This window comes from Manacus candei, unplaced genomic scaffold (assembly GCF_025592945.1).
Source record: "Manacus candei isolate 608988 ecotype Guabito, Panama unplaced genomic scaffold, ASM2559294v1 h1tg000071l, whole genome shotgun sequence".
Lineage (NCBI taxonomy): Eukaryota > Metazoa > Chordata > Aves > Passeriformes > Pipridae > Manacus > Manacus candei.
The window spans coordinates 1,303,049-1,316,664 of record NW_026138119.1 but is presented as its reverse complement, the minus strand read 5'-3'; the positions used below and the strand labels follow the sequence as shown (position 1 = coordinate 1,316,664).

At 45.8% G+C, this 13,616-nt stretch overlaps 1 protein-coding gene across 5 annotated transcripts in view; it reads left to right on the top strand.

Annotated features, from left to right (window-relative positions):
* The window catches only part of LHX2 (LIM homeobox 2), a 33,811-nt gene extending 23,425 nt beyond the window's left edge, over nucleotides 1–10,386 (top strand). For all 5 annotated transcript variants that reach the window (XM_051807564.1, XM_051807562.1, XM_051807561.1 and 2 more), the window contains exons 4-5: nucleotides 429–634; nucleotides 7,274–10,386. In XM_051807564.1, coding sequence (XP_051663524.1) covers nucleotides 429–634; nucleotides 7,274–7,561 — 494 coding nt within the window. In that variant the 3' untranslated portion in view covers nucleotides 7,562–10,386. The remainder of the gene's footprint in view (nucleotides 1–428; nucleotides 635–7,273) is intronic.
* The last annotated feature ends 3,230 nt before the right edge of the window (nucleotides 10,387–13,616 follow it).

The window sequence follows — 13,616 nt, the reverse complement described above, 5'->3', positions numbered from 1 at the left end:
GGCTCTGCTCCCCCAGAACAAGGGACAGGACAAGAGGAAACGGCCTCAAGCTGTGCCAGGGGAGGTTTAGGTTGGATATTAGGAAAAATCTCTTCCCTAGAAGGCTTGTCCAGCCCTGGCACAGCTGCCCAGAGCACTGGTGGAGTCCCCATCCCTGGAGGGATTTGAAAGCCCTGTGGATATGGCACTTGGGGACGTGGGTCAGTGGTGGCCTTGGCAGCACTGAGGGAACAGTTGGACACAATGACCTCAGAGGACTTTTCCCACCTGAGCTGTGCCATGAACCCGTGAGATGGAGGGAGGGCAAGCAGGGCTGGTGCCAGCACACGCCCCGGGGTGTTCCTGCCATCGCTGCCCTCAGGGGAACTGCAAACAGTGCTGGGTGTGGAGCAGGACACTTACAGGCCTTTTCCTCTGGTTGCCCCAAGCTTTGAGCTGCAATGAGAACGATGGTGACCACCTGGACAGGGACCAGCAGTACCCCAGCAACCAGAAAACCAAGCGCATGAGGACGTCCTTCAAGCACCACCAGCTGCGGACGATGAAGTCGTACTTCGCCATCAACCACAACCCCGACGCCAAGGACTTGAAACAGCTGGCTCAGAAAACTGGCCTCACCAAAAGAGTTCTTCAGGTAAGGACAGCAGTCTTTTATCTGGAGAAGTGATCAAAATATCCATTTGACATTGAAATGCCACGGATTTTGCTGATTTTCAAGCTTCTCTTAGTCATTTGTACCTTCCGTGGGACTGCAGTTAAATCCTAGGGAGTGTGAGAAGAGTTAATTCTTTTCAGTTTCCCTAAAGCAGATCCTTTGGGTTCTGACTTTTAATGAGAGTTCTGAAGGTTTGGGGCCCTGCTTGTTTTCCCGAAGTCACTTAATTCTGGTGCATGTTTTAGCTTTCAGTGTGCTGTGAGAAAAAGTGACTTATTTCAGTTAGTGTGTTCCCTGCAAATAGAGAGCTCTTAGTTTAGAAATTACTGTCAATGTTTACCTTTGTAAGAAATTAATCAACAGTTTGAATTTATTTTATCAGGACAAGAAGGGTAGCTTTTCTTTCTTAACTGAAGTGGACATAAATTTAATTTTTCAAAAATTAATTTTCTATTCATAGTTGATAACTCAGAATGAAAGGAGACGGCATTTTAAAAGTACTTGTTCTCTAAAAGCTAGATTTTTCTTGCTTCGTGGATACACATTCCATTTGAGCTATTGTGGGAAGGAAAGGGGGGAATATTAGTTGGTTCAGCTGCATTTTAATTTATAGTTCTGATTCAAGAAGTCAATTTTAATGACCACTTATCCAAATACCTATACCTAAATAGGTGATAGAGATAAATTTAGGCATATAGGAGCCATGACATTCCAAGATCTATTGCTGAAAGTTTTAAGTGGATCTTAATTGTAGAAAAAAGGATTTGTGATCTTCCCAGAGCCAGGCAGGGCTGAGCCCAGTTGTGGGCAGTGTGTGAGGTGAGGGCAGGGGGCTGAGCTGCTGAGCAAAGCTGAATTCCCTGCAGAGATCCTGGGCCCTGCAGTGCTGGCACCCAGCAGAGGGAGGAATCAGGGGTTTGTGGGCTCCCAGCCACACAACCAATGCCAAACTGATCCTTCTCTTGGCTGTGTCCCCGAGCTGGAGGTGGTGCTGCTGTTCTCCTGAGGCTGGTTTGGGTGGAGGAGCAGAGTCCTCTGGCAGGACCAGGGCACAGCCCAGCACGGTGCAGTGGCTCTCCCAGCAGCTGTCCTTGTCCTCCATCCACACATGGGGGGAGCAGTTCACTGCATCTGTCTGTCCTTAGTTTGACCCTTCTCTGTGTTTTACCCTCCCAGTTTGGACACTCCAGTCATACCAGTTCTTTCTGTGCACTCACACCCCAATTACCTGCCAAGTTTCACAGAGTGCATTAAGACATGAGATCAGTCTAGAAAGTGTCTTTCTCTTGTCTCATCTTTCTGTTCCTTCTGCTTGCTCCACACCGACTTTGACTTCCACCTCTCTCTTCTCTTTTCGCCTAATGGATCTTTCCTTCCATCTGTTTTTCCAAGATATCTTCTCTGCTTCTTTTTCAGAATGTGTTTTCTAGTCTCCAAAATTGGAGTCCACGCCCATTACACTTCCATTCCTCTTTGTGTTTCTTCATTGCTTCTGTTTCCATCTTAATCATGTCACATTTGGCAGTTTTAAGGTGCTTTGTGGTTCTTCTTTTTTTTGTGTGTTTTGTAGCAGACCCTTACAATTCCTCCAAACTTCAGTTGTCGTTTTGGTATTTGGTGTTTCACTCCTTTTACTGTCACAGTTGAATATATACATACTCCTGTATGTCTGGGCTCCTTTAGCTGCAGATTGGTGGAAGGTAATAGCTGTTGGTGAGAGTTGTACCCTGAGGATGATGCTGTTGGAGGCAATTCCAAAAAATGGCTTGGGGTGATACTTTGTCTGGTATCACTTGAGTTTTCCTGTCTGTTTATGAGCACTCTCTACTCACAGATGTTTTGTTCTAAAATTAATTTGGGCCATGAAAAAACAAACATGTATTTCATATGTTTTAGAACCTTTGTGCCCTGTTGGTTCATCCTTACCTGTGAGAGGCAATCTTTCAAACACTGAAGTTCACCTCCATGAATTTCGGGGTTGCTCTTTGCTGGGGAAAACTCACCACGGTCACTGAGACAGTGTCTCTTGTTCATTCTTTTGAGCCAGAAAGGCTGGCACTGCCCCTGTGTCCCTCACTGAACACAGGGTGATTCCCTGGCACTGTTGATCAAACAAGCACCATCAGCATCAGCCTGTGCCACACCTGGAGCTGCCCGGGCTCTTGGCTGTACGTGCCCACTTGCAGGAGTCAGAACCCTTCCACGATCCCCAGCAGGTGTTGGTGGGCTGTTGGATCTCCTGTGTGCTCAGATCTCAGGTCAGCTCAGGAAGGACCCTGGCTCTTTGGGGACCTTCAATAGAATATATTTTAATGGAAAATGCTGGGCAGCAGATCGAGAGAAACAGATTCCCTTGTTGTGAAACCAGTGCACTCCCTGAACACACCAAGTGAGCTCCTGGGGGTTTGGGGAGCAGCTGTAGTGCCCCTGCCATAGAGACAGTCCCACAGGACAGTCATGAGAGGCCTCGGAGGTGAGCAGAGAAACAGAGCATGTTCTTAATGGTCTGGGATACCAGAGCTGGAAGACCTGACTGGTGTCCTTGCTTTATATACAATATTTCACCAGCTGCACATGTCCAGGAGTGGGATGGCCTGCAAAGGTAACACTGCTCCTCAGAGTGCACTGCCTTCAGTGCCTTTGTGATGCACACTGTTGTCCCTGAGCAGCCACATTAGAATCACAGTAAGCCAACTTATGTTTTTAACACCTCTTTCTATTTAGTTTCCTTCCAGTTTAGGTTTATATTTGCAATTTAATTCCTATACCTCTCGTACTGCAGCTGGAGAACACAAGTCCTTTAGTGTAAGCTGTCCTTCATAATTAAAGAGACCAGCTAATTGTGAGCAAACAGGCACAAATGCTGCTCTTTGGGGAGCTGATGTTTGTTTCCCTGAGTTTAGGAAGGGAAGGTGGAGGTGGATAGCCCCCAGGAGCTATGGTTAGCTGGTTACAGGTGCGTACCTCTTCTCTCTTCAGGAGTCTGCAGTATGTTTATCCATGGTCAAAGCAATTTAGGAACATGAAGCATCTTTTTCCAGTGGGTGTCTTGTGCACCATTTATTCTCTGCTGAGTCACCCCCCAGTACAGCTGCTCTCAGAACTCTACACAGATCACTGTGTGCAGTTGCATTCTCTGCTTCAGTTTCCAGGAGCCAGCGAGTCCAAAATGTCCCCACCCAGTGTGGGGACCTGCACTGCCCTTGGGTGAGGGTTTGCTTTGGGCTGCAGACTTTTCCCAAGTCCCCACTCATTAAACATCCCTGGGTCCCCCTTTGACTGTGCAGTCACTAATTACAGCAGAGTAATCACAGTGTGTGCAATGAGTGAGCACAGTGTGCTTTGAGGGGCCACATCCTCTACATTTTGTGTCTCCACTTACTAGTTAGTGAAATTCAGGGAACATGAATGTCTCCAGGTACTGTGGGAATGAGCAAAATTGTGTTTAAAAAATTGTTTCTAGCAGAGGCTGTTCATAGAGCTAATATGTAACAGAGGAAGCAATGGAGGTGTTACAAACCAGAAAATAAAGTCATCTGAGGTGATGATCTCATTCACTGCAGCGGCCAATTCCCTTGTAACACTTAGTGGGCTTATTTTCAATACTTCCCTATCATATGGAGATGTTCTTTTATTCCTATTTGACTTGGTGGAGACAAGGAATTGGCTGCCCAGGTCGCTGAAGAGACAGTGCAGTATTTTCCCCTCAGTAAATATGACTGTGCCCAATGGGGAGTGCCCAGCCCAGCCCAGCCCTGCTCAGCCGAGTGTGGGGGCAGCAGTGCTGGGGCTCTGCAGCTGCTCTGAGCTCCCAGGGGGAGTTTGGGTCCGTGTTTTCCCGTCTGATTTGAAATAGCTCAGCCTTGTACTGATACAGTTGGACAGAAAACCACTAAATACTTCCCAGTGACTTTGTTTATTCCTCGGTCCCGAAGAGCAGATTCCCAATTGTGCAATTGCTGTGAGATGGGTCCTTCTGGAAGGATTCTCTCAGTTCAGAGTGGGTGGGTTGTTCTGTCTGTAATGCCCTCCCAGGTGCAGGGCCCTGCACTGCTGTGTCCAGCTGGAATAAAGGCCCAGGGCAGCAGGAGCAGCCCCACAGCCCAGGGAATAAGAGCTTCCATCTTTCACCATTCTCTAACATGAAGTCTTTGCTGAATGGTGTCATATCTTAAGCACATACCAGAATGTCAATATGGTGGTAACGATGTTATCCCTTTCTATCATAAGACAAGGTATTTTCAGAATTTAAATTAACAAGTAATTAGATGTATTTTCAGTAATAATATGAATACTTATTATTAGTCAGTTTTAAAGAGCCTTATAATGATTAGCTGATTAACCCTGACAGTGAGGAAGGGAGTAAAAGCAGTCATATAATCTCTATATTTGAATAATACTTACAAGATTAGTGATATTTTCTGTGTCTAGCAGGAATTTCCACTATTAAAGAGACAATGACCCATGTCACACGTGGGGCTCCTGAAGGCTGGTCATTGGTAAGGGCAGCTGAGCTCAGGTTTTTGTATTTAATGGGGATGAGGGGAACACAAACACCGAGAATCTCGGTCAGTTTACATCCTGCATGTGTCAAATCCCAAACACAAAAGGTACCACAGAGCCTCTGGCCCTGCTGAGGCTGAGGAGCAGTTGGACATTTAGGAACAGTATAAATACACAAAATAGTTCTGGTGCCTTCGACTGCTTTACGTGCTTGAAACAAGACAATTGCTTTGTGAATAGGAATGAAAATGTTGCCCATATTTGGCATTACTGCATACAACAATATGTGTATTTTTAATGAACATAGGTGTGTAGTTGTGCACAAGTAAGTGCACATGCCACCAGACCAGTGGTTTTGCCTGTTGTGTTTTAATTATTGCACAGCTACACACACACAGCAACAGCAGCTGCCCCCAGACTCCTGTTCCACCTGCTCAGCTGTCATCCTTCATACAACTACCACAAGGTATTTTAAAGGATCAAACCCACGTTACTTTGTGGAACAAGTATAAATTATCTCTCACTGAAAGGTAAAAAATCCTATAAATATTCCAGTTGCTGTTTTTTCCCATTCCTAACCGCTTGGCGCTCGAGGCTTTGTGGCACCTTAAAGACCCTTGACTGGGGAGAAAGCTTTCCAGAGAAGGAGTAGGAGTGCTCAGGAAGAGGAGTCTGTGGCTGGAGCATCCCTAGAGGAGAGGAAAGCCAGTGTGAGGTGCACCAGCGGGGCAGGTCCCCGAGCTCTGGCTGCAGCCAGCTGGCAGTGCCAGGGGCTCCTCCGGCAGTGTCCGTGTGTCCGACGGCTCCCGCTGCTCCGGCCTGGAGCAGATCCATGGCAGGGCCCTCAGCGCCAGGGCCCAGCACCTCTGCAGGGCTGGCTGTCCTCGGGAGCCCACACACTGCAGCTCCCTGGGCAGGCCAAGAGGAGCAGCCCAGTGGAGATCCCGTCCAGTGCAGATCCCGCCCTCAGCCCGTCCCGGCTCCCAGGAGCGCAGAGGTGATGAGACCCATGGATTTGGGATGGAAGGGCTCAGTCCCACCCCCAGAGCAGGTCAGCATGAGGACAGTGGGGTCAGCACCGAGTCCATGGCAAGGAATATAACCACGACAGAGGCCTTGGATAAATAAGCACAGTGGCACTGCACCCAGTTTGTATCAGGAACATCACCTGCTGTCAACAAATACCGTGTGGAACACAGGGTAGTTAATGACACTTTCAGATTTAGTCCCAGTCCTGTGCTTTCAGCAAGTTTCACAGTTTTATTTTATCTATTTTCGAAAAGGTCAGAAAATATTTTCTCTTTAAAAACTCCTGCAGACAGTGGAAAGCATTATTGGACCTAAACACTGGAACTTAACTGAGAAAGGTGAAGTTGTAGCTTTTGTCCTTCACTCAGATAATAATCAAAGAATGCAAGAAGTAGAAACCTTGGAAAAAATTCTGTGTGTGGAGGTAATTTCTACGATAATGACAGTTTCTGATGCAATGTGGGTCTTTGATACCATTCAAGCCTCTTTTCCCAACATTATTCCAGTACTGAAAACATTTGAGAAGGGAGACTGGCATAGGAGAAGGGAGCTGAAGCATCTGAGAAAGAAGAGTAAGAGAAGAGTGAGGAAGAGAGCCAGTCCTCTTAGAAAAGGGGGAGGCAGGAGACCTGGAGACACAAGGAAGCTCCTGGGAGAGCAGGAAGGCAGGAGCTGTGGGATGAGCCCCGGTGCTCACAGTGGGAGATGGACTGAGATGTGAGGGGGCCCCAGCTCATGGGTCCATACCCATCAAGTGCTTGTTGTCTCCTCACCCACACAGGTGGGACTGAGGGCCAGCAGGGCACATTTCTAAGCATCCTTTCACACAGCCAGCACAGCCAGACTGCCACCCTCTGTACTCAGTCCCTCCTGTCCCAGGCAGACACTTCCCAGGGATTGCAGGAGAGGGAAGCAGGAATCCTTTGCAGGCAGAGGCCACTTCTCGTGACCAGGGCTACTCTTCTAACATGGCACCAGTAAAAACGCCTTTCCCGATTCCAGCATTGATGAATTTGTGAATGTGCTTTTGCTTTTTGAAACGCTGCAGCTCTTTAAATGCTACCCTGTCCTGTTGAACTGTTCCAGGTTTGGTTTCAAAACGCTCGAGCCAAATTCAGACGGAACCTCTTGCGTCAAGAGAACACAGGGGTGGATAAGACTTCAGACTCCACACTGCAAGCAGGGACCCCGTCAGGCCCTGCCTCAGAAATATCCAATGCCTCCATGAGCCCATCCAGCACTCCCACGACTCTCACGGACTTGACTAACCCCACGATGCCTACTGTGACCTCTGTCCTGACATCAGTGCCCGGCAGCCTTGAGGTTCACGAATCTCGAAGTCCTTCACAGACAACCCTTACAAACCTTTTCTGATGACTCTTTCTTAATAATTTCTTTAAAAAAGAAATTATTCTTAGCTGAAATTCCAAGTGTATTTTAATAGAGGCTTTGAGCAACTGACTAACCACAATTAGGATCTCTCCTAAAAAAAACAGAAGGAAGTGTAGTGTTCTGGTATTATGGAGTACGGACTGAAGAATAACTTGGAAGATCTATTGCAACACAACATTTGTGTAACTGTACAGTTTTGTGGACTGAGCAAGGGAAACAGCAATTAATTTAAGTTGGCTAAAGCTTCTGTATTTTCAAAGACTGCCATGTGCCTTATATACTGTTTTATCTACATTCTTTGGATTCCATGTCCACTTCTCTCTTTTTCTCTCTGTATATTTATGACCAGGGCAAAAATGTTAAAGAGTTTGTTACTTTGGATAGTCCTAAGCCTTTCATTGGTTGCTTTGTTGTTTTAGAATTTTAAGGTCGAAGTCTGTTCGAATACCAGAATTTGTAAAATCTAATCAGTAATAAAACCACTTATGGAAACTACTTGGTAATGGCTGCAGTTACATTTAACATTAGTGTCACAGTCGAGGTAGGCTGAGTGGGTGTAAAAGGGTTAGAAAACTGCACTTCAAACACAATATCTGCCTAGGAAAAACCCTAAATGTGATGTACACGTTCCTCCTGTTCCTGAAGTGTATGTGGTGAGAAATCCAGCTCGTGCAGCAGTCTGGGTATCTTCATGGTAGAGAAATAAATGTTAGCTGCAGGTAGAAGTTCTCAGATAATGCTGAAATTCAAACAGAAGAACGCTGCTGAGTTTTGCTGTGTGGAACAAGCCTGACTGCAGCCAGGGTGAGGGAGCAGGAGGGGCCTGTCCCGTGTCACGGGGAGGTGAGGGGGGTCCCCCAGCAGGGTGTCCCACAGCCCCTCCTGGACATGGACACTGGGAAGTCTTTTCCCAGGGGGGAAATGGCAGAAGGATTTCAGGTTATTTTAGAACATTGGTGAGCAAAGTCAAGGCAAAATGATGTTTTATGAAGTCACAGCCTTACATTTTTTGTAATGCTTTGAAGGAATCAAAAGCCAAGGAAGAATATGGTACTACTGACACTAATAAAAGTGGTTACTCCTTTGATCATTATGGACCTTTCAGTACAACTGAATTCCTTCTCCCCGAAAATCTCTGCAGAATATAACTCATATTTTGAGTTTTTTCCCTATTGTTTTTAAGGATGCTTTTCTGTAATTAAAGAAATACCTCAGCAAAGTTTAAACACGGATAAGAACGAGTCTACACCACGCTGTTTGCCCAGTAGGTTGAGAGGTTTGGAGTGGTCCATATGATGCAGATGGCTGTTCCTTTTCAGACCTGTTCCAATCAGTTATTCCAGTCAGATGTTGGGGTGCATGTGGCCAGCTCTCTCAAACTAATCCCTCATTCCCATTGGATCGGAATTACTAAAAGATTATTCTGAATAAACAGCAAGAGAGGTGCCAAGATTCGTGTTCTTTGCCCTTCTCAGGGCATTGAAGATGATTTCGCAGGCTGGACTCTCTGCTAACAATGTTTTGGTTTTAAAAGCGCCACATTTATTCCACTTTCTGAGCTGAAAATTTGCCATTCTTGTGCAAGCCAAATTCCTGTCGAGATCAGGGAGAGATTTCAGAGCATAAGGACTGTGGGATAGAATTGCTGACATAATTAGGTCATTTATTAACCTTTTTTGTACTTCAGCTTAAAAAGCCCCACAGGTGAGCTATGGGAAAAGCAAGGTAGTCCTCAAAAGATGAAAACTGGCTGAGATCTGTGAGAGGGATTAAGGTCTGGTCACCAAACCCGAGGGGCTGGCAGAGCCCTTTGAGTTTGTGCACAGTGATGAGACACTAGAAACGATCATTTGGGTTGAATTAATAACTGGTACAGGTTTGTCCAGGACATTTCCCCTCGTAATCCGAGTGTCTAACAAGGACATTGTGCTGGCTGCTGGACTGTAACAGAGCACAGATCTGCCTTTCAAAGCTGTTCTGACCCGGAGATTCTGCTCTCTGTAACGTTTTGTTCCATGTCAATCACCTTGGAGGTTTTATTTTTTTTTTACGTGCTTAGCTGGATCTTTTCTTGATTTCCAAGGCAGTTTTGGTCCACTGCTAAATGGTTACAGCCCGTAATTAAACCCCTGTGTGTTAACCTGTAAACAGTTTGACAAAGCTGACTCCTGAATCCCGAAGTGTTGCGGCAAATGTAGCGGAAAACAATTCCAGTGGTTCTCTCCCATTGTACTGCTATTATTTGTGGTCTTGTGTTTAACTACCTGAACCCACGTGGATGGAAGTACCTTTCCAGTCAATTCTCAATATTGCCTTTTCAGACACCTGAGTTCGTGGAGGGGAATATTCTTGTGTTAATCTTATCTGAAACCTATACAGGACAATTGGAGCAATTGTCTGGTCTAATCAAATCAGGGATTTTGCATATAAATAAGAGACAATATTCTATGTAGGGTCTTTATGTAGGTGCATTAGGATGCACTCTGGCTCCGATGGCCTATGTTGTCCCCATGATTGTTTCAATCCTGTGGTATTGTTTGGTTGTTTAGAGCTTGTTGGTTTTGAATGCTGTACATTTTTTTACTACTGCAATCCTAATGTTTCTTCACATTCTTGTACAGTTCCACATTTGATGTATTAGTCTGGAATTCTGTTAAAAACATGAACAAAAATGGAAATGATATTTCTTTGGAAGTGTATTTTTACTGTATATCTAATTTGAACTAGTTGAACATACTTCTTTACATTTTGCATGATAGGTGTGTAGTTCATTTTTTAAATATGAAAGAGGCTTAAGAGTAACTTAGAACGAGAATATAATGAAACTATACAAATATGGAAATACATACAATGATTTGCTACTTTTTGACTCAAGAAACTTTTTGAAATACATTTTACCTAGTTTATTTAAGATAATGCAGATATTTTGTCTTTGAGTTCATACATAATACAGAATATAAAAGGGGATTGCACACTAGAAACACTTTCAAGTCACCTTGGCAGTCACCACCACACTGGATTGTTCTTGTCAAAGAGAGACAAAGGACATTTGAATTTAAGAGCACTGAATATATTCTGATCTACAACAGAGAGGGATGGGATTGCTGCAAATGATATGTAATCACAGCTTAAAATTTATTGACACTATTAATGGCTACATTTCATAACACTTATTTTTTATTCAAATTATCCAAGTTTGGGGAGAGAAGACCAAGGATCATTATACTAATGAAGAAGCCAAATGAGTGCCCTGGAAGCAAAAGTCAATTTACTGAATATACTATGGATGCAGAAAGTACCTCCAAGATATTTTGGTTTCCAAACTGTCTTTCCCTCTTGGCTGTTAAAACCCCCCACATAATTAGGCCACTTTCCTATAGCTGTTTGCTATTTTTTGTCTGTTGAAAGGAAGCTTAGGCACTTCTAAGAACAGTCCTCATCTAAAGGAAAAGGAGAAGGAAACACAACTCAAAACAAGGATCAGGCTTCACACTGAGGTGTGGCCATGGCAAAGCCACCCAGGTGCTCGGGGGAGTTCTGTGTGTCCCTGCTCATGGTCCTCACTCAGTGATGCTTGGAAGGAGAGATTTCAAACCAAAGCAGGTGAATTGTGGGGTTTTTGTTTCTAACTTCAGCAGGCCAGGGCTAATTACACCACTCTGTTTCTGTTCTTTAAAAATGAAATTTGACATAAATTATCATTAGGAAGGGTCACAGCATCAAAGACAGGGTGAAGAGATAAGCCCAGACTTTTGAAGAAGGACTTTTTTCCCCTTTTCTTGTCTTTCCATCTTTTTAACCCTGGTTTTCCTAGATCACCTCGCTGCCCCAGCTCGTGTCCCCGTGCTCAGGTGCTCCCTCTCTGCTGGCACAGAGTCACTGGGAGATGTTTCTCCTGCGGGTGGCTTTGCCTTTGTGCCACGAGCAGGAGTAGCTGTGGGGCTGCACCCACCCCCTGTGTTTCTGTGCTCAAAGGGCAGCAGGTGTGAAAGGGCACTCATGGAAAGGGTGGGCTGGCTGGCACTTGGGGCTGGTTTGTAGGTAGCTGCCCCTCTGTCCTGGGGCTGAGCTGCCCCTCGAGCTGTCCCAGCCGTGCCCGGGTGTGTCCCGGGATCGGCCCCATGCAGGAGCAGACACCCCAGGAACTCCTGCCAGCAGGGCAGCTCTCCATGCTGAGGAGGGACAACCCAGCCCCAAAAATTATTTCCACTCAAGCAGCCAATACTGACAGGTCTGATAGACAGAAATGTGTATTGCTGCCATTCCTGCTGCAATTGTGCTCTCCCCCACCCTTTCACAGGAGTTAAACAGGGGCTTCTCTCACCATTCCACCAGTGACACCAGAGCTGAGCATGAATGGCATTTATCAATTTGACAATTCCCTTAATCAAGGACTAGATAAAAAGGTACACTGGGCATTTAATGGGTTTCTGATCTGATTAGTATGGTGCTGGCAGCTCTTTCTGGCCTAACAACTGGATTTCTGTAGCAACTAAGGTCAGTAAATATTTTGGGCATTCTGTTTTGAGCAAAGCACAGTACTTATAATGTGCAACCTGCTGTCAGTAAATTCAGACCCTGTGGTATCACTAATGTACTAATGCATAACACTGTGCAAATTATCATTATTTCCAGAGAATGCCACTGCTGTGGAAGTTCTTCTTTTGATAAAAAAAGTCCCTGTAAAGGCACAGCTCAGCCTATGAATTACACAGCTTGTTTACATGCCACTATATCAATTTATTACATTGTAAAATCCAGCACTTAACAGGAAGTTACATTTTTGCAACAACCTTTAGGAAAAAAAAGAAATAATTATGCTTTTCATTAAAGACAGAAACCTATTCTATCCCCTGCATAGTTCAGCCCAGTAGCTCCAGAAAAAAAAAAAAAGTAACAGCCAACCCAAGAGGGATACAAATATTTGGGCAGTGTGATGTAACTCCCTGGTGACCTGGTTTAATTGATAAATCTCAGTGGTGCAGACCTGGGGTCATCAGTGCTGGGGAGGCAAGTGGATCTGCAGCACTGCAAACACAGGAACAGCCACGTCTGCTTCTTGCAGTGACACAAAACTACCCGGGCCAGTCTCCATCCGTGGCACAGTCATTACTGGGAATTTAATGTTCCTTTGTTCCTGTTCAGAAACAGGGAGAAGATCTAATGTTCCTAGAAGAGAGGTTTGATTTTCCAGGGGCACAGTGGTGCAATACAGAGCAGCAGTGACCAGGAGCTCTAACTCATGGATTCTGGGTGCTGTCCAAAGCCTGCCCTGGACAGCTGGAGGTGATTCCTTCCTTGCACAGGGCTCAACCCCCAGTTCTCCCAAGTGCTCTCCATGCACGGGTCTGGCAGCTCTTGCTGGCTGTCCTTGGTGACAGAAGGGAGCAGAGAGTCCCAGAGGGTTATTGATGTTCTCCCAGCTCTGCCCTGCTGAACTCTCCCGGTGAACTGGCAGCGGTGGCAGGGCCTGCACTCCCAACACCTTGGCAGGGCAGTGCCTCTGCCCACCCAGCACTCTGGAGCTCCACCTGAGCTGGCCACACCCTCCAAGGGCAGTTCAAAGCAGGTCCTTGCCTAACTGCCCCCCCTGTTTAACCCTGGCCCGTGGGAAGTGCAGCCAGGGATCGGTGTGCACAGGTTTCAGCTGTTCTCCGGGTACAGCCTCCACCCACAGAAACTGTGTCCACCAGCTCTTTCTTCTGCATTCCCACGTCATTTCCGTGGCTTTCATCGGTCATTTTTTGCAGTCCTTCTTCTGGAAATGAAGACTAACAAAAGAAATACTCCATAGTATGGCTTTGCAGGCTGTGGTTGAGCAAGAAACTGATGCCAAGCCTCGCCCAAGTCTGGGAAAGGATTCTGGGAATGTAGGGCAGAGCAATTCCTGAAAGGCCAGTCTCTCACCCATAGACAGATAAAAGGGTGAACAGACATCATTGCTTGGACTGAGTCCCCAGAGACATCTCACCTCTTGAACCCAGAGCATCTGAGAATTTGTTAATGGTCATATGAAACTTCATCATTGCTTTTGTAA